The 27,799-nt window shown below is 38.5% G+C and overlaps 1 protein-coding gene across 2 annotated transcripts; it reads left to right on the top strand.

The window, feature by feature from the left end:
- Positions 1–139: 139 nt before the first annotated feature.
- On the top strand, positions 140–27,794 carry LOC132060306 (insulin-degrading enzyme-like 1, peroxisomal). Of its 2 annotated transcripts, XM_059453281.1 has the most exons (26): positions 140–453; positions 1,294–1,369; positions 2,454–2,521; positions 3,312–3,403; positions 3,478–3,551; positions 3,661–3,704; positions 4,306–4,357; positions 9,214–9,336; positions 9,422–9,534; positions 10,335–10,497; positions 10,809–10,901; positions 11,102–11,187; positions 12,312–12,398; positions 14,238–14,341; positions 15,055–15,157; positions 15,266–15,361; positions 15,439–15,628; positions 15,802–15,863; positions 16,153–16,257; positions 23,281–23,482; positions 23,566–23,774; positions 24,572–24,696; positions 25,181–25,232; positions 25,333–25,419; positions 26,654–26,776; positions 27,354–27,794. In XM_059453281.1, the coding sequence occupies exons 1-26, from the start codon at positions 325–327 to the stop codon at positions 27,621–27,623; spliced, it is 2,928 nt and encodes a 975-aa protein (XP_059309264.1). In that variant the 5' UTR covers positions 140–324; the 3' UTR covers positions 27,624–27,794. The 2 variants fall into 2 exon arrangements, with proteins under 2 accessions (XP_059309264.1, XP_059309265.1); XM_059453282.1 differs by lacking the exon at positions 16,153–16,257.
- Positions 27,795–27,799: the final 5 nt, after the last annotated feature.

Raw genomic sequence — 27,799 nt, 5'->3', positions numbered from 1 at the left:
TAGTCTTGCTCTAGCAAACAAAAAAAAAAAAAAAAAAAAAAAAAAAGTCTCTATAAATTTCGAGAAAACTGATTTTTCTAAACCAAGTTAACATTTTGCACATACCCTTTATTTCAACATTTGTAGGTTGACTGACTTGCACAATAGTCTTGCTCTAGCAAAAAAAAAAAAAAAAAAAAATCTCTATAAATTTCAAGAAAACTGATTTTTCTAAACCAAGTTAACATTTTGCAAATACCCTTTACTCTCTTTTTGTTTATATCACTGATTTGTGCAATATCCATTGCCATTTTCCCACTTAAATCTTGTTTTTGAGCTTTGAAAATGGCTGTGGGTACAGTAGATGAACCAGTTGAGATATTTAAGGCTCGTTCAGATAAAAGGGAGTATAGAAGAATAGTTTTACAGAACAATCTTGAAGTCCTCTTAATCAGTGATCCTGAAACTGACAAGGTATTTTTTTTTGTGAACTAATTTGTCCTTTTTGGGTGTGTTCAGTATGAAGTAAAATGTTTTCCAGGAAAATAAGTGGGTTGTTAGTCATTTTCTTGTGTTCGGTACGTAAGCAAAAAGTATTATCCTCAAAATATTTGTATATAATCTAGACAAATACTGTGATGGGGTGGGGTGGTCGAGGAGACAATCAATGTGGAATGCCGCTTGTGCAACTTGTTAATACTATAGTGAGTGTGGGTTGGTGGGTTGGTGGGTGGTATTGGTGTGGGGTGGGGAGGAGACAATTAATGTGGAAATGCTGCTTGTGCAACTTGTTAATACTATGGTGGGTGGTGGGTGGGGGTGGGTGGGTAGGTTGGTATTGGTGGGGTGGGGAGGAGACAATTAATGTGGAAATGCTGCTTGTGCAACTTGTTAATACTATGGTGGGTGGGGGTGGGTGGGTAGGTTGGTATTGGTGGGGGTGGGGAGGAGACAATTAATGTGGAATGCCACTTGTGCAACTTGTTAATATAATGGTGGGTGTGGTGTGGTGGAGTGGGGTGAGTGGAGGTGGGGTGGTGGGGGTGTGGTGGTTGGGTGGGGAGGAGACAATTTGTGGAATGCCGCTTGTGCAGCTTGTTTTCCCTACTTTCATGAGGTCGCTTCCTCACTTTTAAGGAACTTATTTTTCTAGAGAAAATGTTTTCCAAAAATTTTGGCCTAACTAAACATGTGCAAAATTGGAAAACATTTTCTGGAAAATGTGGAATGCCAGAAATGTTTTCCTTCATACTGAACACACCCTATATGATAAGGGTTTTGTATAAATGTATTTTATTTATGTTGTTGGAACAGTGTGCTGCTTCTATGGATGTGCCAGTGGGGTATTACAGTGATCCTAAGGGTCTTGAAGGTCTTGCTCATTTTCTTGGTAAGTAAGTTAGTGCATTGGTTTTGGTAATGCGTTGTTGTGCTGGGGGTGGGGGTCTATCGGAAACAACCTATCTACCCTGCGAACATCCTAAACTCTCTAGACCCCACTTGACGGGACATTGTTGTTGTTGTTGACTTGTTGTAAGTTAGCTCATTGGTTTTGGTAATGCGTTGTTGTGCTGAGGGTCTATCGGAAAGAACCTATCTACCCTGCGTACACCTACTCTCCCCAGACCCACTTGACAGGTCTACGTTGTTGTTGTTGACTTGTTGTTTAGTGCATTTACCTAGGTCTTGAAGCAACTCTGGAATGCTGCTTTTTTTTGTTTTTTATGATTGTGGTGTCTGGGTCAGCTTGCGTGCAGCTCGACTAGTTCCACCTTATACGGATTACCTCCCAGCAGCACAGTTACCGGGTAAATGTGCCCACTAAGGGTTAGGCAGATAGGAAGAAATCATCTAGTGTTTTTCTTTGTTTTTATATATTACCCCCTCTGGTCCAAAATAATTGATGTTTTAAATTTGGTCACAAGGATTAAGAAATTCACTTAGTTCTAAAAGTTGAAAGGCTTTTGACTAAAATACCCTTAATTATGATTTTCTTTTCTGGTTAGGTTTACATAATTATCATGGAGATTAGGAATGTATCAAGGGAAAATTTGTGAAAAGGAATTAGATACCTTCTTGATTTTGTGAATATCAATTATTTTGGACCAAATTTTAAAAGTTAAAATACATCAATCATTTTGGACTGGTTAGAGTATCAATTATGAATGAGTTGAACTTAGAAATTTGGGTTTTTGATTGAGCAAAAGAGGTTTTAGTTTCCTGTAGCTTTGGTGCTATGCACCAGTATTTTGTGTTTTTTCAGAGGGCAGGAAAGTTTAACTTCTCTTAATGTGCTAGCTTATTTTTGGTTAATTTCACTCCTTTTTTTTTCTTCATACTCCTTTTTTTTCTTCATTTTTTTTCTGAGTTAATTGCACCCTTTGGATGGTATTCCATTCTACTGTCGCTATTTCAGTTTCACTTTCTTCCTTGAGGCAAAAATGCACACTGATTCTTAATGTGCTAAACTGCAGAGCATATGCTGTTTTATGCAAGTGAGAAGTATCCCGTGGAGAATAGTTACTCAAAGTACATCACCCAGGTATGTTCTTTTAGCTATTGGCAATTATGATTTACTTTTTCCTGATTTTCTACTTATGTAATATAGTTTGTCCCTTCTTCCTACTGCTTATCCTTGCAATCTATCTTCTCTTCAGGATTGTTGACAGATGATTATTGTTTATGTCCTTATTGTGTATGTTGGGGTACAATCTTGATCGTTTTCAGGGGTTCTTTTATTGAGCCTTGATGGTGATACATGGTGGTGGTTTAACTATTTGCATATACTTCAGTCATTAATTTGCTAATTCAAGGTGACTTCACCACCCCAAAATTTGAGGGGAAGGTTAGAATGTTAGTAAGAAATAGTCTTGCATCGGAAGAAAGTATTATGTGTATTCTATAGACTATTTATAGGAGTTTGTGGTGCTAAGTAACTTTACCTTAATTACCTTATCGAATAAAAAAAAAAAAAAGTTTGTGGCTTAAACTACCGGTCTAATTAAAGAAGAAATCTATTTCACATACTCCCCCCTTCTCCCAGTTCCATATCCAACCACCGCCCAAGAAAACCACCATGGCCGATTGGATGATATTGGTTTATGTGTATTCAAGACAATGGGGGAGGTGGAGGAAAATGGTTGGAGCTTGGTGTTAAGCAGGTGTTCTTGCCTTCATTGTCAGTGGAAACAATCAACTAAGAATTCTTCAAAAAAAAAAAAAAAGAAAGAGAGAGAAGAATAGCTACTAATGCTATGAAGTTTTGCTAATTTCCCTTCGGGTAACTGTCTTATAGAGTTTAATTTCCTCCTCATTCTTGATTATTGATTCAGCACGGAGGTTCCACCAATGCTTATACATCTTCTGAGCACACCAACTTTTACTTCGACATTAATGCAGATTGCTTTGAAGAAGCATTGGACAGGTACGGATTTAATTTCTCCTTATTATCTTTGAAAGAGTATCTATGAAATGCCTTATCGTGTTTCATTTATTTAGATTTGCACAGTTTTTTGTCAAACCGTTGATGTCACCTGATGCTACAACAAGGGAAATAAAAGCTGTTGATTCTGGTTAGGCTTCATTATTTATGCATGTTGATGCATTCAGTCCTGTAAATATTAACTACTGCTGATTTCTCTTTCTTGTCTTGTGCCCTTGGCAACTTGCTGACTATCCCAGAGAACCAAAACAACCTATTATCTGATGGTCACAGAATGTACCAGGTATTTTATATGGACTCATAAGCCAACTTTAGGCTTCCTTTAGTCCTTGTGATGATTCTTTGATGAAGTTGAACTTTGTGATCTCATCGGTTCAAAGATTAAACTATTAGAGAGTGGATACCGTTATTTATTTAGTTTAGGTCTTCACGCACCCCTTTATGTACGAGCATGATTCGTTTGGTACTTGTGATGATTCTTTGATGAAGTTGAACTGTGTGATCTCATCGTTTCAAAGATTAAACTAGTAGAGAGTGGATACTGTTATTTATTTAGTTTAGGTCTTCACACTCCCTTTATGTACGAGCATGATTCTTTTAGGGCCAAGAAATATTCTGCTAAGCGGTTAAACTGGAGTGCATGACCCCTTGCCTGCTCGGATACCACATTGAATTGTGTGATGACATGTCTAAGAACTTACGTTATTAGTGAAGGACCTTTTATTTATTTACTTTTACGTCTGCAACAATGTATAGGATTACCTAGTCCTTGTAATCTTTTAAGTACCTGTTGGAGCTGTTGTTGTTTAGCTCTTTCGAATTTTATTCTATTTCTTTTGGAGGAAAGAAGACCCTCCTTCATTTTTGCATTACTTTCTGTGCAGCTTCAGAAACATCTGAGCTCTAAAGATCATCCATACCACAAATTTGGCACAGGTTTGTTATTTGATGTATAATATTGTCCATTTGATTTGACTATATGGCTTGCAATCTAACTTTGGCTTACCTTAAATCCCTGTTTAGTTAACTCGTCTAGTATCTAATGAACACTTTTAGCGGATTTGTTCTTCGCAGAACATGAATGCTGTACATGTATGTGTAGATGCAGTATCGTTGGGTTTCGGATAGGCCTGAGTGTCTTGGACTAATTTTACGTAGACACTTCTTTTGGATAATTATTGACAAAAAACGGATATACTTTTTCAACACTAGTAGACCCTCAACATTTTCTTCCCCTGTTTCACTGTATTATAAGATACAATATTATGGCGATTTTCCATCTTATTGTGATCTATTGTGAATAAAGTTTCTATCTCGTTAACAAAAAGAAAAGTTCAGCTGAAATATCTCACTCCTAGTCGCCTATTTTGCTATGGTCGATATTGAACCCACTTGCCTGGCCAACCAAACAAGCATTTAGGAACTCGATCCTGTTCTCTGTTTCTCTTCTGAAACTGAGGGCACCACTACGTTTCCTTCTTCTTTGCTGCATGCTCAGTCTATTGATAATATCGGCAATTTTATCACCTATCTGTAGGTCAAATAATCCAGTATCATCTTTTGGGTTTTAATGACTTTGCCATAGCTTTTGTGATATTACTTTTCTGTATGTAGATTTTTAGCAAGAAGAAAGGGCTTCTTGTATTTCTGAATGAATATACAATCCATAAGAATGGGTACTTATACATGAGTTCTAAGACTAAATAAGGAAAGACAATATTACATAATCTATTCCTAATCATTTACATCAATACAATATATTCTAAAATAAAGCTATCAATCTTAATCATCAATATCAAATCAACATCTCAATCTTAATCATTAATGCCAAATCAACACTCCCTCAAGTTGGTGCAAAGATGTCGCACATGCCCAACTTGCAAACCAAATGTATGAAAATTCCGTTTGTTGAGGCCTTTAGTAAACACATCAGCTAGTTGTTTTTCTGATGACACGTGGAATAAACTGAAGACACCACCGTGACTTTTTCTTTGATGAAGTGTCGATCAATTTCAACGTGCTTTGTTCGGTCATTTGGTGGATTTCGAGCTATCTTGATTGCAGCCTTGTTGTCACAATACAAGGAAAGTTTCCTTTTTTCGGTACAATCTCGATTCTTTAGTAACTTTTGTAACCCAAAAGTTCGCAAACACCCCGGGCCATAGCTCATATTCGCCTCCGCACTTGATCTAGCAACTACACTTTGCTTGCTTCTCCAAGTGACCAAGTTTCCTCCTGCGAGTGTCGATAACCGGATGTAGACCTTCCGTCATCTAAAGATCCCCAATCTGCATCGGTAAAGGCTTTATTTGGAGGTGACCATGTGCGGAGTAAAGTAGACCTTTCTGGAGCGGACTTCGGATACCGCAAAATGTGAAAGAACGGCTTGCGTATGAGGATCTCGAGGATCATGCATAGACCGACTCGCAGTCGACCGAATAGGCTATGCAGTCTAGTGTGAGAGAGATAAATGAGTCTTCCAACCGACCTCCGATATCTCTCTTTATCAACCGACTTTCCAACTCCGCTTTGTAGTTTGTGATTGCTTTCAATGGGTGATTCTATTTGGTTTGCAACCCGTCATATTTTTGTTTCTTTCAAGAGATCGAGAATATACTTTCTTTGAGAAATAAAGATTCCTCTTTTTGATCTAGCAACTTCAATTCCCAAGAAGTGCGCAATTTTCCTAGATCCTTGATCTCAAATTCGTGCCAACAACTTCTTCAATCGGGTCATCTCCTCTTTTGTCATCTCCCCGTCATTACTATGTCATCAACATAAACTATGAGAAGAGTGAGTTTACCCTTTAAATGTCTTATAAAGAGGGTGTGATCCGCATTGCTTTGTTGGTAACCAAAGGAGATCATTGCTTTATAGAATCTGTCAAACCAAGCTCTAGGAGATTGCTTCAATCCGTACAAGGCTTTCTTCAGTCTGCATACCTTTCCTTGACTTTGTTCGACAAAACCGGAGGAATCTCCATGTACACCTCTTCTTCTAAGTCTCCATGAAGAAATGCATTCTTCACATCAAACGTTAACAAGTCCTACCAAGATTAGCCGCACAAGATAGAAGAATTCTAATAGTATTCATTTTTGCAACGGGAGCAAATGTCTCTTGATAATCCACTCCATAAGTCCGAGTGAATCCTTTAGCCACCAATCTTGCTTTGAACCTTTGGAACCGTCGGCTTTATGTTTTACGGTGAAGACCCATTTGCAACCAACCAACTTCTTGTCCGTGGTGATGCGACAAGTTCCCAAGTCTCATTCTTTGATAAGGCCTTCATTTCTTCCATCATAGCTTGCTTCCACTTAGAATGCGCAAAAGCTTCCTCCGATTCGGGGAATAGACACAGAAGAAATAGACAAGGCAAAGGCTCTATAGGAGGGCGATAAAGAATTATAGGAAACAAAGTTAGATAAAGGGTGTTTAGTGCAAGATCTGACTCCTTTCCTGTGAGCAATAGGCAAATCTAACTCATTAGGAAGTATAGATAACTCACCAGAAGAAGAAGGTTCGGCTTCGGCAGGTTGCATGATGGCTTCTTCTGCTCTATTTCTCCTTGAGTAAGTTATCAAATCAGGCCTATCCAAACGCCCAACAGTCTCCCCCTGAATTCTTTCTCCAATTTCACTTTCTCTTATGGCAGTAGTTTCAACAGTCTCCCCCTGAATTCTTTCTCCAACTTCACTTTCCCTTGTGGCAGTAGTTTCAACAATAGAACTAGGAAAAACCATCTCTTCTTCCTTATAATTCTCCCCCTGAAGAGGTGATGGTGTAGTACTGAAATAGGGCTCAGATTCCGAAAGGTAACATCCATCGACAAAGAATCTCCTAGAAGGAGGGTGATAACATTTGTACCCTTTTTGTGTTGGAGAATACCCAATAAAGACACATTTAAGAGCTTTAGGTTCAAGTTTCCTAGAGTTCCTAGCGTGAACAAAGCAAACACACCCAAATATCTTTGGAGGAACAGTATAGTCATTTTTACCCTTTAAAGCTTCTAAAGGACTCCGAAAATTAAGAGTTTTAAGTGGCATTCTATTGATGAGGTAGGCAGCTACTAGAATGGCATCCCCCCAGTAAGGCTTCGGCAGATTCATGGTAAACAAAAGGGATCTTGCTACTTCTAACAAATGCCTATTTTTTCTTTCAGCAACCCCATTTTGTGCACTAGTATAAGGACAACTAGTTTGATGGATTATCCCAAAAGACTCCAAGTAAGCTCCAAAAGTTTTATCCATGTATTCTGTGCCATTGTCAGTTCGAAATATCTTTATCTTAGCCTCAAACTGAGTACAAATCATCTTATGAAATGACTTAAAACAGGAGAAAACTTCACTTTTGGCTTTTAACAGATATACCCATGTCATTCTAGTGCAACAATCGATAAAAGTAACAAACCATCGACTACCAGACAAAGAAAGTGTTTGAGTAGGACCCCAGACATCAGAATGAATAGTCGAAAAGGGAATTGTGCTTTTATTGTCACTCAGAGGATAAGAGTTTTTAGTGTGCTTGGCATATTCACATGCATCACAAGACAAAGATTCAAACTCAGTTCTAGAAAATAAACCGGGTATAACTTTTTTAAAGCAAAAAAAGATGGGTGTCCCAACCGTCTATGCCTTTGTATTATTTCTCGGTTGACATCCTTATTTCTACAAAAAAGGCCTGACCAGAGTCTCGAGTTCCATCGATCAAATATAAGCCATCATGCAATCTACCACTGCCAATCTTCTTCCCTGTATGAAGGTCTTCAAAAACACAATAATCAGGAAAGAATCTGACACTACAGTTTAGTTCTTTGGTGATAGCGCTAACAGATAATAGGTTAATAGGAAAATCAGGCACATGAAGAATGGATGATAAGGTAATATCAGGAGTACAAAAGGCGAACGTTCAGAGACAGGGGTTAGGGAGCCATTGGCTATTCTGACATAATCCCCTTTGGGACTAGGAGAGTAATTTTGAAGGCCTTTAGAAGAGCCTGTCATGTGTCTATTCGCACCAGAATCAATAATCCAACAATTAAGTTGAGCATTAAAAGCAATACCTGACTGCACATAATTGGGGCTAGCAACACTAGAAGAGTCAAGTTTGTTCAGAAGACGGCGAAGATGTTGAACTTCATCCTGAGACAAAGTCTCTCCAGAAATAGTGTCACCCATATTATCTGGATGGAAAGGGTTAGAATAGGCCTACGACCCGAGAACTGGAAAAAAAATTCCAAAAAAAATCGCCGGAAAGTTGGCTGCCACGCCGGAATCCTAATTCCGGTGATCGGAAAAAAATCAAAACTGATAGAGATAGGCTCAGAATGTTCCAGCGACCCCAACAGAGAAAAATAATCCAGATTTTTGTGCGGACAGCCACAAAGAGAGAGAAAAACTCGACCTCTTTGATAAAACACGGAACCCTAGTGCTGCGAGGGAGAAAACTCACCTCAAAAAGGCAGCAATGGCTCTGATACCATGAAGATTTTTAGCAAGAAGAAAGGGCTTCTTGTATTTCTGAATGAATATACAATCCATAAGAATGGGTACTTATACATGAGTTCTAAGACTAAATAAGGAAAGACAATATTACATAATCTATTCCTAATCATTTACATCAATACAATATATTCCTAAAATAAAGCTATCAATCTTAATCATCAATATCAAATCAACATCTCAATCTTAATCATTAATGCCAAATCAACACTGTATTAGAGAGAACAGGAAGTTACTCTCTATCTGCTGCACATTGTTTCTTTTGACACTTATAAACATTTGACTCTTGCACAGGCAATTGGGATACTTTGGAGGTGCAGCCAAAAGCAAGAGGGTTGGATACAAGGGAGGAGCTTCTCAAATTTTATAAAGAAAATTATTCTGCCAACTTAATGCATTTGGTTGTTTATGCAAAAGGTAGCTGGTTGATTTCTCTTTTCTTCCTTATGAATTATTATTGTGGAATATTATCTATACTAACTTTCTCTTTTAAAACATTCAGATTGCCTTGATAAAGCTCAAACATTGGTACAGAGCATATTCCAAGAAGTTCCAAATACCAATAGAAGTTACTCCCCTGTTACTGATCAGCCTTGCAAATCAGAACATCTTCAGGTGCTCAAATAAGTGTAGGGGTCAAAAATTTGACACAAAAGTTGGAAAATATAAGGGCTATGCTCTAGTGGATCTCTTTTCTCTTGCCCCTTTTGTGCTGGCTGGACTGAAAGTTGTTTTTCTGGTAGAAAGATTAGCGGCAAGACAAGGAAGGGAGAAAGTGTTTATGATATGGGGTGGCTTGAACTTATGATTGATAATTTTTACTGTGCTTGTGATCAATCAGATATATTTTTGAAATTGTGAGAAATGAATGGTTTTTCCTATACATGCATTTGATTTTATCTGCACCCTATCGTCAGAGAAGAGAGCTTAATTTCTGGCTGTTTCCTATGATCATTTATCGTCTTTTGAGATTTAGCTTAATGGGCTTTGATGGATAATGCATGAAAGAAACTGTGAGCCCTTTCGAGTTCTAGCATCCTTGTGTCCGTGCACTTGAGATGCAATAAGGTGTCACGGTCACCTAAGCTTAACAAACCACTCAACTGTCATAGTATTTATTCGTCCCGTGAGTTGACATATCAGGCATATTCTGTACGTTTGGAATAGAAGCTCCTGCTGGATTATCCTAAGACCTGCTACTCCTTAATCTCAAGGAGAAGTCTTATTGATGAAGCATGAAATTATGTCAAACTTTCTAGCAGTGGTTTGAAACTTCCCATTTTATTTTTCATTTGGGGTACGAGTGGCAGAAATGAGCTAATAATCTACATTATTCTCTCTTCTGTTGCATTCTCCTCATTATTACAAACACATTGTTGTCCTATGCCAATGATTCTTTACTTTTTGTTGCACAGATTCTAGTCAGAGCTGTTCCAATAAAGCAAGGTCATAGGCTGAGGCTCGTGTGGCCAGTAATTCCAGATGTACTTTATTACAAGGAAGGGCCTTCAATCTATTTGAGTCACTTGATTGGACATGAAGGAGAAGGATCCTTGTTTTATATCTTGAAGAAGTTAGGTGAGTTCTCAACATAATCATTAGAAATTCTGATTCTATTCGACCAGCCATTTGTTGTGAGGCACTTATGGAACGCTTGAGTTCAGTTCCCACGATATGCAAAAATAGTGAAGACTGAAGACATATAAGAATGTTGTTTACAAGCAAAATTTTTGAGTAGTTGAGATATCTTCATTGACGCTTTCACTTGCTTTTTGCGTTGCATGTTTTCTGGGGTCCATACATATTCTTACATATACCGGGCATCTCGTATTGTTCATGTAGACTGTTTCTAAGTACTTATTGCTATTTATCTCTGCAAATCCTTGCAGGTTGGGCAACAAGCTTATCGGCTGGAGAGTCAAGTGGCGGTCATCACTTCTCTTTTTTTGAAGTTTATATTAATCTGACTGATGCTGGGCATGGTTAGTTCTCTCATCTTCCCCTCTCTCCACCCCCCCCCCCCCTTCTCCCCACTCCCAGACACCCATATGTGGACAGGAAATTAATGGAAATGTGTTTCTCTTAACCGTTCCATTTTTTCTATTTTCTCATTTGTTTCTGGAATTTATCTTCTATCGGGAAGGTTCACTACACTGACCTTCATGTCTCAATAATATTTCAGACCATTTTGAGGATGTTGTGGCACTGCTTTTCAAATATATTGACCTTCTTCGACAAGCTGGTGCCTGCAAATGGATATATGATGAGGTTGTTGCACTTAATTTTGTATCAAACACCAAAGTGATTATTGTTGTTTACAGCAGCACAATATACCTTCAAGATTAGAGCAAGATTTATTGATAAAACATAGTAAACATTCATAGCAAACTAAATTTCCTCAGTGATCTCTGCCTCTTCCTCTAACTCAATCCGCAGATGTTTCTCCTGTATCCTTGTTAGTTAGTCAAAATTGGCTCACTGTGAAGTGCATCCAGAAGTAAATATGTTGGTAAAAAGAATCAGAGTCTACTTTTCATGTCAGAGTTAACTTTTGTTCGCAATTTGTAAATATAAAGAGAGCATGATAACACATAGAATCTACAGAATGAAAGGATTTACTTTATGTAGTAGGTGTTAGTTTTGTAAGACCTCTCTTGTTTGAAGTTTATACATGCATGTTATCTGAATATATATACAGCTCAGAGGGTGATGTCAGGGAATCTGCAGCAAGCTTGATCAGCTAGCAGGGACAGGGACCAAGGAAATTTAGAGACAGAATTGGAGGACAATACCCTTATGTATATTCTGGGCAGTTCGAATAGAAAAAAATCACAGATATTTTGAGGGAAAAAGTGAACCCATATATCATATGTAAAGCTTAGGTATCAGAAATTTGTACTTCCGATATAGAATGAACTCACCTATGCGAGTTTCTCATAGCCACTTTCAACTCGAGAATGGATGATGGTTTCCATAGATTGACAACCTGTGTAAAGAGTCATTTTAATGAATCCTGCACCTATTTTTGACTCCATTAGATGATTGGTTTACTTTGAATTTAAAGAGAAGCATAACTGTTCAATTATGGGTAGTGAATCATAAGACTGTGCTACTGTTTTATAGACAATTTGTCACTTAGTATTGCAATGAAATGGTTCCGAATAGAGCGGAAGGCATTCAAAGGATTCATATAGCTGTCCCTACTAGTTTGGGATTGAGATTTAGATCAATCAATGAATTGGAAGTTTTCAACCTTTTTGTAAAAATAATGCTCATCATTTTATTTAAAGCTTTACAATTTTGTTTGATGAATTGGCTTCATTAAAAATTAGATGTACGAATGTTCCTTCTTTTGTCAAGGTTTTTAGCTCACATATATTCTAAACATGCAGCTTTCTGCTATGTCTGAAACTAATTTCCATTATCAAGACAAGATTTCTCCCATCCACTATGTGGTATATGTTGCATCGAACATGCAGGTACGTTCACAATCATATCCTCCCTCCATTTGGGTTGATTCATTTATATGGATGCTTTTGATGTACTCATTGATTCTTTTTATCTTATTTGTTTTTCTTCATGCAACTGATATTTTAGTGAGAAAAATGGTCCCAGAATGCTAGAAGTATACACAAAAATAGTTCTAGAAGTTACTACTTTCCAATTTATGATGTTGATTTAAATGAAGTCCCACATTGGATATGCACGGGCATTCAAAGGGATTTATGAATGTTTTGGTTCACTCCTCCGATGAGGTTTTCTGTTGGATCATCAAATATCTATTCATGTTATCGGAGTCAATTTCTGGTATGCCTGTTCTGACAGTCGTAGGTCTTTACTAAAATCCAGGTGTGAATCTTAGATTTGTATTACAGGTGCAGGAGGGTGTTGAGCGATATAGGATATACAATGCTTATAAAATTATTGGGTCGCTCCACCCATTGCTTTAAGGCTTCGAGTTGAATGTTTAGATTCTTTCTCCCATATCATATAGCAGAATAAGCTTCTCCTCCAACTCAGCTATCTCCTTCTCTTGTTCTCCCTTATGATCGCCAATCCGAAAAGATTCTGTCGATTCTGGACCGCTTCCATTTTACCACTTCCCCAACCATTCTTTTTATCTTCATGGTAGACATGACGAAGAGCTTCTGGAAATTGGTCTGCGTAGACTATCTCTCTACTAGTGTTATCTCCAAAATGTAATCTTATCTCCCCCTTCTATCTTGGATTTGATGTGCTTTGAGAATTCTGTCCATCCTCTCATGATTTGTTTCCACAGAGCAGTTCCATATGAAGTTAATACGCCAGTACGCCTAGAGGTCTTTAACTCACAACTCCTTCTTCTTCAAATAGAAAATGACCTGCTCTATTTATGACAATGTGTATACATCTCTTCCTTGCCATCCCACAGAAAATTCAGGAATTTGAAACCGCTAATGGAAAGGGGTCGGATAAATAGTATAGTGAGCAAAATCATTTGAAAGAAAAAGGGGGCTTTCTCATCTATTGTTGTTGTCGGCTTAGTGAAAAGAAACATAAGGTAGGTTAGTAAATTAGAAAGTACATTTGATTAGGTTATCTTTCCTTCTTCTAATCAGCTAGTTTCCTAGTGAACCTTATATCCGACATGGACAACAAGGTTTCATTGTTTCATCTCCATGAGCGGCACCCAGTTGTAGTCCCAAGTACGTAGCCAGAAGATTGCTGGCTTTACCTCTTAACACCCTTGTCCTGTTCTCCACTTCCTGAACTCTTCCATAGGGAAGAGTTCACAGTTCCAAGCGTTAATCATCAAACCAGAGATTGCCTGAAACCATAACGACAACACCCCTCTGATTGGGTAGTTGGTTCTTGTCTTCATCTACAACAGGTTTCAGGCATTAGATATTTGTCTTCACACATTCTCTCAGTTTTCTCTTATATCTCATACTCCTTCTGTCCCAATTTATGTGACACTCCTTCCTTTTTACTCAATCTCCAAAAGAGTGACACCTTTTTATATTTAGTAACAATTTAACTTTAAACTTCCCATTTTACCCTTGCTGAGATGATTTATAGCCACACAAATATATGGCTTGTTTTAGACCACAAGTTTCAAAAGTCTTTCGTTCATTCTTAAACTCTGGGCCTAGTCAAACGCCATTACATAAATTGGGATGGAGGGAGTAGTATAGATGGTTGAGATAACTTGATATGATCGTGATCAGGTATACGCATTATAAATGCATTTTATAGACCAGTTTGCCATTCTAATAATGATTTTTTTTGGACTTATCAAAAGAATAAGAATTGCTTATATTTGAATCATTTTTTTGCAGTTTTACCCACCAATAGACTGGTTGGTTGGGTCATCTTTACCTTCAAGGTTCAACCCAGGCATTATTGAAGCAGTCCTAAATGAGCTCACACCACAAAATGTCAGGTGAGGTGGCCTCCACGTAGAGAATTATATCTTTTTTTAACTTACGTTTATGCAAATAGAATACTTGCATTACTCAGCTTATGATGATAAATAATCTAAACCTCGATGATTTTAAAGTCTAATCTTTACAATATCCTTTTGACTATGTCCATTCTTTTTCTAATCAAGCTTTTTACTGTGTCCATTGGATCAAATTGGAAGTCCAGTGGCTCTTGTCCTGATAGTTGTGGAGTCAATTTTAACTATTGCTGCATAGAAGCCAGGTTCTCATGACCTCTAATGGAGATAATTGTTTTGCGTAGTTCATGGACTTGGCTTTGGTTGGATTCATGGCTTTGACATGACAAGAATCCGGTACACTTGAGGAATTCATATTGGATAGGTCATAGTTCGTTGGGTATTTCTCCTTCCGGGAACATAGAGAAAGTGAAGAGACGGAAAAGATGACCGTGAATGACAAGCAAGAAGGCCTGGCGAAACATTTCCTAGTCATGCACTTGTGCATAGTCCTCTGAATCCATGGTGGTTATCTGGATAATACGGATAAATAAACATACAGAGATTATGTTAGAACTTCCGTCTTAGTCAGATAGTGTGTTCAACATGTATCATTTGCATAAATAGTATGTCACTGAATTATGATGGTGTCATATATATCATTACATTGTAGCTAAATCTGTTGGGAGTACCTCTCACAAAAGTCTTTCCAACAGAATCTTTTGGGTTTCAACAAAATTTGACGGTAATACAGACTCAACGGAGCCTTGGTATGGAACTGCATATTCATTAGAGAAAATAACAAGCTCCGCGATTGAGGTGCGCAGTCGGTATCTGTAAATACTTTTGATTTGATGAAGATTTGGCATTGTAATATTGCTTAAGTTGATATTGACTAGAATGATGACACTGCTCTGAATGTTACAGCAATGGGTGGAGAAGGCACCTGATGGAAATTTGCATCTACCTGTTCCTAATATGTTTATTCCTACCGATTTGTCCATTAAAACTGTCTCCAACAAGGTATTACTAACAATAAAACCTCATTTCCCACTCTTTCACTTTATAAAATTCCTGAAATGTTCTGCCGTTGAATACAGATGAATTTTCCAGTGTTGTTAAGGAAATCCCCTTATTCAAGGTTATGGTACAAGCCGGATACATTATTCTCCATGCCAAAGGGGCACTGTATAATAGATTTCACCTGTCCCCAATCTAGAAGTTCTCCTGAAGCAGCTGTTCTTACCTCAATTTTCGTATGGCTGCTGAAGGACTATCTAAATGAATATGGCAAGTATCAAAGACTAAAATATTATGTTTCTATATACATTTACCTTTGTGCAAATATTCAAGTACTTAACAATCAAAAAAAATATGCAAGGACTTTTTCACAGTTGAAATACTGATCATTTGATTCGCTGGATAATCCGCTTAACTCGACTAATCTACTTTGCATCTTCCAGCCTACAATGCCGAGCTTGCCGGTCTCAATTACTGGATAAGTGCTCACTGTAGTGGTTTTGAGGTATTTATCTTGTACACGCATTATCATCATGGATGGAATTCTCTAAGCAATAAATACAATTTACCAAAGTTAATCTACACAAAACTCTCTCCAAACTTCTGTGTTTTCGATGTAAAGAAACACTTAGTTGTTTTGGAATATTATCAGTTCTTTTTTCTTGGTTGCACTTTTGGAAAGCATTATCCTGATTCAGCTCAAAATTATTGTAATTATTTCCTATTCCATGTGCAATCACTTTTTGGACATCGTAATCATTGCGCTCTCCCACTTTGATTTGCTTCCCTTTCAGGTTACCTTGTCTGGATATAATCATAAAATGAGGGTCTTACTAGAAAAAGTTATTGATAAGATTATCAATTTCAAAGTTGAGCCTGACAGATTCTTTGTCATCAAGGTAAGGGCCTATTGTCATCCCTTACCGCATTTTTTCAAGTCTTCTTATTGTTCAAGTTGATACAAAGATTTTCCGGTTTAATTAGTTTCTTTTCTCTTCTTTCCTTCTCTTTTCCTTTCTTTGAGCCGAGGATCTTTCAGAAACAGCCTCTCTGCCCCATAAAGGCAGAGGTAAGGTCTGCGTACATCCTACCCTCCCCAGACCCCACTTGGGGGATCACACTGCGTATGTTGTTGTTGTACATTGCGCAGTCAGCATTGATTACAATAATTTTAGTATATAGTCATGAAAAAAGATTTGCACTACTTAATTTGTGTTACCATCCCCAACAACAACCCCCCCCCCCCCCCCCACCCCCAAAAAAAAAAAAAAAAAAAAAAAAAAGGACTTCTACTATTTGACAAATTCTCTTATATCCTCTTCTTCATACATTTGATGTGCTCTAAAACTTATGACTATTACAATATTAGGTGTCTCTTCACTACTGTATTTACCTCTACATTTAGGTAATTAAAAACACTGAAAACTAAATGAGATGCTTGAGAACTTCTTTGTGTTTCTGGGCAAAGCATATATTTTGGGTTAGATATAGCATACAGTGCCTAATCTTTTCTATTTTAATAGTTCCTGCTTCTTAACTTTGACATGACTTAGTTAATAATAACATAGTAATCCTTGAATAGCAAAGACATAGGATGAGAAAGAAGGATAAGGTGAGGGAGTAATACAACTAAGGAGGCTGATTTAGTTACCCCCATTTTTATTTTTATTTTCCTTGAGAAACTGGTATTGTTGCATTCCTCAGCATTAAGGTTATGCTGCTGGACTTGTTCAAAAAAGCAAAAAAAAAAGACCCAAAAATGCTCCCAGGCACTTCTTTCGAGGTAAGTCCCAAAAGACCTTTTAGGGTCTGAGGGAGTTTCTTCTTCCGGTGATCCAGCCCACCGGAGACATCCACAATGGGAGACAAATTATTTTTCATAGCAGGGGATAAATCTTTTGAGCTCAACAATACAGGAGACAAACAGTTCAGATGGTTCTCATTAATAGAAAGAGGCAGAAGATTTACAACAAAAGTTAATTTTGACATCCAAAATCTCAGATGGGTGTGCGAGGCCCTAATACAAGCATCAAAAGGATCGGGGAATTTATACAGAAGATGGGGGAGAAAGCAACAACAATATTTATACAGGGTCTATCAGAATTTCAACGTTCACGGAAGGTATACACGCATAGAAGTCTGGCAAGGGACTTCAAAATCAGCAGTGATCATTCCAGAAATAACTCCAAATAGCGGTTGGGTAGACATAGCTGAGAAGATCTTGCGCTTTTTGGGAAAATACAGAGCATCCAATACAGCTCCAATTCGACCCCCAGCTCCTTTGCTAAAAACATACCATGCTGCTGCAAATATTGGAAGCTGGCCAGAGGCAAACAATCTCTCACCGACAGATGAATCTCACCCTCTTTTTCGAAGCCTTATCGGCACCTTCAACGACCCTTTTCATCACAGCCCCAACAAAGAAACAATTCTCACTTGGTTTAAGTCCAGATGGAGGGTCACAGCCGGCTTCAAAGTGATCCCCTTGGATCATAACAGATTCCTCTTCGAGCTCCCATCTAGACAAGAGGCAGTGAGAGTCAAGGCTGGAGACTGGTTTTGGAGTGGGAGACATCTCTCACTTTCTTGGTGGTCGCCAGAGGTCAATACCCAAGTTCCCTCACCGGAAAACTTCTGGATAAAGGTTTTTGGAGTTCCTCTGAATGCTTGGACACCGGAAACCTTCAATCGCATCGGAGATCAATGTGGTGGATTTATCGGGGTTGACGAAGACACAAAACATAGGACCCATTTATTTTGGGCTCGCATCTGTGTCAAAAACTCCGGGAGGAAGATTCCGGCGAATTTGAATTTCAAATTAGAGGACTGGATCTATGACCTATCGATAGTGATGGAAGCAAGGTCAAATCCTTTACCTGCCAGACAAAGGGAGGAGCCGGTTATTAGGGATACCCTAGATCCCTTACGTACTAAGTCTACTAAAGCAGCACATGCTGCTCACATGCTAAAAGAGAAAACAAGTCAGGGTTATTTATTCCTAATGGGCCGGCCCAACATGTTAGATACAAAGGAAAAGGCAAAGCTTTTCATGGGAAAGCTGAAGTGGGGTTGAATAATGGTTATTATTCAAAGGCAGAAAACAGGTCAGGGTTTTTTATTCCTAATGGGCCAGCCCAACATGTTACATACAAAGGAAAAGGCAAAGCTTCTAATGGGAAAGCTGAAGTGGGCTTGAATAATGGTTATTATTCAAAGGGGCAAAAATGGAAAAAACCACTGAAGAAAAACACAGGTTCCTGGAGAGTAAAAGGATCGATTCTGGACCCTTGTTTGTTCCGACCTTCCTCTTCCTTCATGACTAACTCCTTCGACCCTTTAACTGATGAATTTCAAGCTTTCAATTCCAAGGATATGAATTCTTTCGAAGATACTCCTTCCCAGTTGGAAGCAGATGATGAAGCTGAGAATATCTGCAACCCTAGTTCCCCATGCAGAGCCTTTACCCCTCAAAATCCTTATTCTAATCCCCCCAGTGATTCCGATTCAGGCTGGTCTTCACTCTCTTTCAACAATTGTCTACCTCTCCCATGGCATGATGAAGGTGCACTGAGTATGCACAAGATTGACACACCTGCAGTGTTGGAGACATCAAAATGGACAAAACTGACAATGATGAAAACTTGCGAAGTTTTAGGGGTCAATGTCTCAGGTTTTGAACACGAATTATTTGACATTATTCTAAGGATGGAGGAAAGGAAAAAAATTCAAGCACAAGAACGAGAAACAGAAAACGGGGATCAAAGGAAAGGAAGAACAAAGCAGAAACAGAACTGAAAAAACGGAATGGGGACTACAAGAAAGGCAGTGGAAGGAAGGATAGGGGCAGGTCTCAAAAGCTCCTTCTAGATGAAAGTTAAAACCCTTAGCCGGAATGTGCAGGATTAAATGAGAAGAATAAGAGAAGCACTTTGAAATCTCTTATTCACAAATGGAAGGTTGATATAATATGCTTGCAGGAGACTAAGATTGGAGAATGGAGCGCATCTTTGATCAGACAAATTTGGGAGAATAGGTGGATTTCATGGGCAAAACTAAAAGCAATCGGTACTAAAGGGGGCATCTTGATCATGTGGGATAAGAGATTATGGAATTGTGTTGATTCTCAGGTTGGGGCTTTCTCCTTATCCTGCAGGTTCGAGAGTCTTACTGAAGATTTCAAATGGGTGTTCTCAGGGGTTTATGGTCCACACACTAACCTTGAGAGAACTGAATTATGGTATGAACTAGCAGCGGTCAGGGCTCTTTGGTCTGACTTATGGGTGATCGGGGGAGATTTCAATGTTTGTAGATTTGAAGAGGAAAGGCTTAACTGTACTAGAAGATCCAGAGCAATGAGAGGTTCTTCAGACATCATTCTCGACTTGGAATTGATAGACCCTCCACTTCAAGGAGCTCAGTTCACCTGGTCAAGAGGGGAGGAATTTCTCCAAGCCTTAAGAATTGACAGGTTTCTATTTTCCTCTGAGTGGAGTGAGATGTTCAACTCCATTAAACAAATTGCCATGCCCAGGGTTTTCTCAGATCATAAGCCAATTGTATTGGAAAGTGGGGACTGGGAGGCATCCCCTTCCTACTTTAAATTTGAAAATATGTGGTTACAGTCAGAAGGTTTTCTAGATCTGATGAAGGGATGGTGGGATTCTTACTCAGTCAGTGGCACTCCTGATTTTGTACTCACTCAAAAACTCAGAAACTTGAAAAGGGATATCAGTAAATGGAACAGAGATGTTTATGGCAAATTGGAAAATCAAAGAAGCAAGGCTTTGGAGGAGCTGGACCTTTTAGAGCAAATTGCAGAAAACAGAACCCACTCAGCAAAGGAGAAGCTCAAATCTCTAAGCTTGAAGCTGGAGCTGGAACAGATAGCAGTTGCAGAAGAGATCTCTTGGAGGCAAAAATCAAGATGTCTTTGGTTGAAAGAGGGGGACAAGAACACTAAATTTTTCCAGAGAATGGCTAACTCTCATAGAAGATGCAACAACATTGACAAGCTTAAAATAGGGGCAGAAGTCACTGATGACAAGGGACTGATCAAGGATGGCATCCTTGACTTTTATCAGAATCTTTACAAGGAAGCAGAACCATGGAGACCCTCAATGAACTTTGAGAACCTTTCCACCATCAGTCCAGAGGAAATGGTGGAGATGGAAACCCCTTTTACTGAACTTGAGGTCTTTACAGCCCTAAAATCTTGTGCCCCAGATAAAGCACCAGGCCCTGATGGCTTCACCATGGCTTTCTTTCAGAAATCCTGGAGCTTTATCAAAGCTGACATTATGGGAGCTTTCAATTTTTTCCACCAAAACTGTCAAATAGTGAGGTCCTGCAATGCATCCTTCATTGCTCTCATACCAAAGAAGAAAGGTGCAATAGAACTCAGGGATTTCAGACCAATCAGCCTGATAGGCAGTGTCTACAAGCTCATGGCCAAAGTTCTAGCTGAAAGGTTGAAAAAGGTGATATGCAAGCTGGTTTCAGGGCAACAAAGTGCGTTCATGAAGAATAGGCAAATCACTGATGCTTCTCTGATTGCAAATGAGGTTCTTGACTGGAAACTGAAAAGTGGGGAAACTGGCATTCTTTGCAAGTTGGATATAGAGAAGGCTTTTGATCAATTAAATTGGACCTATTTAATTGAACTTTTAAAGAAGATGGGCTTTGGGAATAGGTGGATATTTTTTTGTATCTCTACTGTAAAATACTCAATCCTAGTAAACAGAAGTCCAGTTGGTTTTTTCTCTCCACAAAAGGGTCTCAGGCAGGGAGACCCACTCTCCCCTTTCTTGTTTATTTTGGCTATGGAGGGGCTAACTCAGTTGCTGGAAAGGGCCAAGGAACTCCAATGGATCCAGGGATTTCATGTGGGCAGAGATCCCATCACCTCTGTCACAGTATCTCATCTACTTTATGCAGATGATACTTTGACTTTTTGTGGAGCAGACAGTCAGCAGGTGAAGTACCTCGACATCACTCTGATGGTATTTGAATCAATCTCTGGATTGCACATTAACATGCTCAAAAGCAAAATCTATCCAGTCAATGAAGTTCCCAACCTAGAAGCTCTGACAGAGATCTTAAGTTGCAATACTGATTCTCTACCTACCACTTATCTGGGATTACCTCTTGGGGCCAAGTTCAAGTCTGTTGAAATATGGAACGGAGTTATTGAAAGAATGGAGAAGAGGCTTGCTACATGGCAGATGCAATACCTTTCTCTCGGAGGTAGAGTCACACTTATAAATAGTGTATTGGACTGCATTCCTACTTACATTATGTCCCTCTTCCCTATGCCAAGTTCAGTCACTAAGCAAATTGATAGACTTAGAAGAAAATTCCTATGGGAAGGAAACAGTCAAACCCACAAATTCTCTCTAGTCGAATGGCAAAAAGCGACTCTTCCAAAGGCCATTGGAGGGTTGGGGATCAGAGATTTGAAGCTGCACAATAAGGGATTGCTAATGAAGTGGCTATGGAGATATGGGAAACCTGAGGCTGGTTACTAGAAAGACATTATATTAGCCAAGTATGGTGCCCAAAATCACTGGAGCGCTAACAGAAACAGAGAACCACATGGTGTAGGGGTCTGGAAGCATATCAACAACCTTCAAGAGGATTTTTTTCCAAAAATCTCCTTCAAGGCGGGCAATGGTCTCCACATTAAATTCTGGGAAGATTTATGGCTAGGTGAATCTACTCTTAAAATTGCCTTTCCAAGGTTATACCGGGTAGCAAGCAATAGAGATGCCTCCATTGCACAGTATAGGGAAGGCAATGTTTGGAGCCCTGTTTTCAGAAGAAATCTCCAAGACTGGGAAATCAATGACCTCCTACAGCTCTTGGGTGCTCTCGAAAACTACATATTAGCTGAGGCACCTGACAGGATCATATGGGGCAATTCAAAGAAGGGGGAATACACTGTGAAACAATGCTACGAGATTGGGTGTTCTGAAAATGGTTTGCTTGAAAATTGGCCTTGGAAGCATGTTTGGAGGACTAGGCAGTCTCTGAAAGTCAGTTGTTTCACCTGGACAGCTTTAAAAGGGGCTTGCCTGACCCAAGACAACCTCAGAAGGAGAGGCATCATTCGTATCAACAGATGCCATCTATGCTATCAGACCAATTAGACTGTGAATCATCTATTTTTGCACTGCCCAGTGACTGCTGCTGTCTGGCACTTCTTTTTCTCATTGTTTGGTCTTAGTTGGGTTATGCCTTCTTCTATTAAAGATGCTTTTGAAAGCTGGATATTATGGAGAGTTGACAAATCCATCAAAAGGATCTGGAGAATGATCCCAGCAGCCATCTTCTGGTGTATTTGGAAAGAAAGAAACAATAGATGTTTTGATGGAAAATCAACTCCCACCAGTTCTGTGAAAGGAATCTGCTTAGTTAGTTTGTTTAGTTGGCATTTCCATACTTCTGTAAACAGTGTCGATAACTTTTTGGATTTTGTTGGCTCCTTGACTCTTATTTAGCAGAGTTTCTAAGGCAGCATAGGTTTAGACTGTTTGCACAGGTTTTTACTCACCAATCTAGCTTCATGCAGCTCTATGTTTGAAGCTTAGGTTTCTCTCTGTAACTTTGCATCTACTTGATGCCATTTCTAATGAAATTTGTTTACTTTACCAAAAAAAAAAAAAAGGTTATGCTGGCGACCTTCAAAAACAGACAGTAAAGAAAAAGATTTTAAAGATAAAGGTAAGCTTACAGTGCTCCTAGTAAATCTACAAGATCATCTACATTCTCTATACATTGTTCTTTACACCAATTTAGTTACCCCATTGCAAGTCCAGGAATATTAAACATAGAGTAAATAAGAGAAGGAAAGAAAATGTAACAATTGTGATTGCAGTTTGCTAACTGATAATTCCTTCTCACTGATTCCCTTTTATCTTATTAAGGAATTGTTCTCAAAGCAATATCAAAACGTCAAGTTTCAACAGCCATACGAGCAAGCTTTGTACTACTGCTCACTAATACTTAGGGAACACTCATGGTCATGGGAAGATGAACTTGGAGTCCTTCCTAATCTTGAAGTCGATGACCTTGTTAAGTTTTATCCTCTGCTGCTATCAAGAACATTTCTGGAGTGCTACACAGCAGGTTCTTTTTTCTTCCCCACTAGACTTTTCTAGGATTTTCATCAGCAGTGTAGCATAGTCACCCTTTTGATTATCCCTTTTCAGGAAACATCGACTCAAAGGAAGCGGTTTCAATGATCCAGCACGTTGAAGATGCCTTTTACAAGGGTGCCCAGCCTCTATCTCGGGCCCTATATGCGTCTGAGCATCTGTCAAGTAGAATCATAAAGCTTGAAGAGAGCATGAATTACTTCTATGCTGCAGAGTGCCTAAATACATCTGATGAAAATTCTGCTCTTGTCCATTACATTCCGGTACATCTGAAGTTACAACTGTTTTTATTTTATCAATGTCATTTTTGTAGTAGTATCATATACTCCCTCCGTCCCAATTTATGTGAATGTGTTTGACTGGGCATGGAGTTTAAGAAAGAAGGGATGACTTTTGAAACATGTGGCCCAAGATAAGCCATAGATCTTTGTATTACTATAAATGATCTCATTAAGGGTAAACTAGGAAGTGTAAAGTTAAATTGTTACGAAATATAGAAAGGTGTTCTTTTTGGGACTGACTAAAAAGGAGAGAGTGTCCACATAAATTGGACGGCGGGAGTATATGATTGGATGCCCCATGGGCAAAGTCATCTTTTTCTGCAAAGCTTGTACTTCTTTTATACCACTATACCCCTTATATATGGGTTTTCTCTTTTGTTTAGCAAAAAACTCGTACTTGTCAAAAAAAATCCTACTTGTCCGGAACAAGTATGTTAGAACAGTTAAAGAGAAATAGCAAGAATTGAATGATCAAAACTAGTAGGAGCTTTTAAGGAATTTAACCTGAAATGTTTTTATTTGCAGAACCAGTTATTTGGCCATTCCACTGACTTGTGGCTAGACAAATAATTTGTATGTACTTAATAAGAAGCTGTCAGAAAAAACTTAAATGAATAAAGTGTGAAACCTTTCCTATTAAACAACTTTAATCTGCTAGATATCTCATCTTTTTGAGTTGGATTTTTATGATTTCCGCCGTCTTTCTTTCTTCCTGCTAATACAGTTTATCTTATTCAATGTTTGGAAGACTCTGACAAAAAACAAACTAATATATGCAGGTGCATCGAGATGAATACGTCAAGAATGTAAAACTGCAACTATTTGTTCTGATAGCGAAACAACCAGCTTTCGATCAGCTTAGATCTGTTGAGCAGCTTGGTTACATTACATCACTTTCACGGACGTATGCCAACACTTCTCATTTAAATTCTCTATGAATGTATTTGCTCTTGGGAAACATGCGGTGCATCTATTCAAATTTTTTCATTGCTGGAAGTAGGGGTGTCAAATGGACTAGTTGGGCCGAATTTGGGCGGGTCAAAATGGGCTAAAAAGTGGGTCATAACCCAACCCGCCAATTCTTAATAAGTTTTAATGTTATAATTTTTTAAGTACCTAATAAAACTATTTTTTTTCTTCATTATGACTATATATAACACATCAAATAAAAAAGTCTTTTTGAAAATATTTTGAAGGTTTCTCATGGGTCAATTTGGGCTACATATCAGCCCAACGTTAGGTGGGCTGAAATGGGTTGGGCTAAAATGGGTTGAGCTAAAAATTAGATGGGTCAATAATCTGCCCAAACTTGAATGGGTTTGGCTAGTCATGTTTTCATGGGCTAATTTGTCATCCCTAGCTGAAAGCAATTTAATGCTAAACTATAGGAGCGATGCTGGTGTTCGTGGACTGCAGCTTATAGTTCAATCCTCAGTCAAGGTAAATAGATCATATCTATGTAAATTGTAAGCCTACAAAGAAATGTTATAAAAATCCTTTCTACTTCGATATGAAAGACTAATGGTTAGCCATAATACAGGATCCTAGATATATTGAGTTGCGATTCCAGGCGTTTCTCAAGACTTTGGAAGCTCAGCTTCATGACACGTCAGATGATGAGTTTAAGGTAACTTATTGAATCTCCTTTTAAGATTTGTTCCTTGAGTTGGTGCCATTTTTAAGGTTCGTATCCTGGAAGGCAAAAACAAAAACTGAATAATTTCTTCCCATCTAGTTAAGCATTTGTAGGCAGAATCCATGTTGCTCCGACTCATCAAAAATGTCAACAGGTGCGTGTCGGATTCTCCAAAAGTAGTGTATTTTTGAAGAATCCGACACGGGTGCGGCATCGAAAGTGAAGAGTCCACGCAACTTAGGGCAAAATTACCAGGTACCTGTACTTGTGGAAAGCATGAACCCAATGAACTATTCTAGGTTCACACAGGCTGAACTGGACACCACAATTATAAAACACCAGAACAAACACAATGGCATCATTGTGACAACTCTCAGAAAATAATACTATCAGAAGTATCTACACGGAAATGGCTTAAGATGAACCATCATGAAATACCTAGATCAAAGGTAAAAAAGTATTAGAGGGTAGGCAAAATCAGTAAGAAAAATATTGGAAAGAACTACTCCCTCCTTCCCAATTTATGTAGCTCACTTTCCTGTTTAGTTTGTCCCAAAAATAATGTCACCTTTCTATAATTATAAACAACTTAACTTTAAAATTCCCCTTTTACCCTTAGTGAGATGATTATAGCCACACAAATGTCAAAGGTTTGTTGTTTATAAACCACAAATTTCCAAAGTCTTCCTTTTTCTCTTGAACTTTGTGCCTAGTCAAACAGCGCCACATAAATTGGGAAGGAGGGAGTACCTTACCATGAGGAACACTGCTTATACGAGGCAGCCTAAATGGTGACACTTCAATTAGTAAAAATTAGAGGTGCTTAGTTAGAATACTGTTTGATAATGTCATTACATCTTCATCACGATTCACCTAGTAACCCTACAAGAGAAATTGTTTTGGCCGACTGTTCTTGTACTTACAATCACTTGCTGCTTTTGCTGAGAATAGAAGAAATGTGATGTATCTGCTATTCTATTTTTCTGGTACTTACAAAACTGATCAGTCTATGTGGCTTCACACATCAAATTCTTTAAATGCCTTTGTTCTATTAGTATCGCTGATATAAACCCACTCAATAACAAAGCAATAAAGTCAAAATCAATTGATGGTGCTGAATAAAATGTTAGGTTGATGCGAAGCTCATTAATTATTTCCACTTGTCTGCAATCTTAAATATTTTGCCTCGTCTACTAAGATTTTGGTCTTGTCGTATATGATGCAGAGAAAAGTCAATGCTCTTATTGATATTAAGCTCGAGAAGTTTAAGAACTTATCGGAGGAAACTAATTTTTTCTGGTGGGAGATTTCTGGTGGCACCCTCAGATTTGATAGAATTGAAAATGAGGTATGAGCTTTCTTTTATTCATATCAAGCCAGTTTTAATATGCGCGAATTAATTATCTTATGTCTCTCCTCCTCCCTGAAAGGGAGGAAGGATTATTGGCATGAGTGGTGGGTGTTTGGTACCTTTAGGTCAAACTAGAGTGATATAAGGAAGGAACAACTCTTCCAAGTCTTGCTTGCTAGATGGTGGTCTCCTTGAGGGAATATAATTCTTGATTTCTTCCCATCTACCTAAGCCTTGTTAGGCAGAATTACCCAGTACCTGTGTTAGTAGGAGGTAGGAGATACCCAGTGGATAGTCAAGGTGCACGTAAGTTGACCTGAATGCATCTATTATAAAAAAATCTTAATTTCCGAAATGCTGAATATAAACCAGTAAGAGGTATCTCGGCTCATTGTTCCCTGAAAGTTGATGAATCATTCTTTTTTTCCCGTCTTGGCCTTTTATAGTTTCTGGGAGTTCATAAGGTAGGATAATTGCCTCATTGACGTACTTTCTTTCTGAAACAAGCATTTTAACTTTGACTTCTGTAGTATTAGATATGACGGGATGTTGCTATTTAACATTCATGGAACAGGTTGCAGGACTGAAGCAGATAACCAAAACAGACCTGATCGATTTCTTTAACGAATACGTGAATGTTGGCGCTCCTAAAAGGAAGTCATTAAGCTTACAAGTCTTTGGCAGCTCACATTCTTGTCAACTAAAGGCAGAGAAAGTCGATCCTGTTGAACCAAACGTCGTCCAGATTGAAGATATTTTCTGTTTCAGGAGATCCCGCCCTCTCTATCCTTCTTTTAAGGGAGACATTAGCCATTTGAAAGCTCATGATGCTGAGCATCAGTGATATTAACAGTACAGGAAAATACAAACCAAGAGACGGGAGATTTATAGTTACATGGTTATTGAAACACTGTATTCCGAAGTGACTTGTTCACATTAGACATAGCTGCTACTCATTGTACAGTTCAAATATAAACTGTTTTCAAGGAAATGAAACGAACTCTTTTGCTTGGGAGACCA

This window comes from Lycium ferocissimum, chromosome 6, assembly GCF_029784015.1.
Source record: "Lycium ferocissimum isolate CSIRO_LF1 chromosome 6, AGI_CSIRO_Lferr_CH_V1, whole genome shotgun sequence".
Lineage (NCBI taxonomy): Eukaryota > Viridiplantae > Streptophyta > Magnoliopsida > Solanales > Solanaceae > Lycium > Lycium ferocissimum.
Note: the sequence above shows the minus strand (reverse complement) of the source record. Positions and strands in the feature narration are given on the sequence as shown.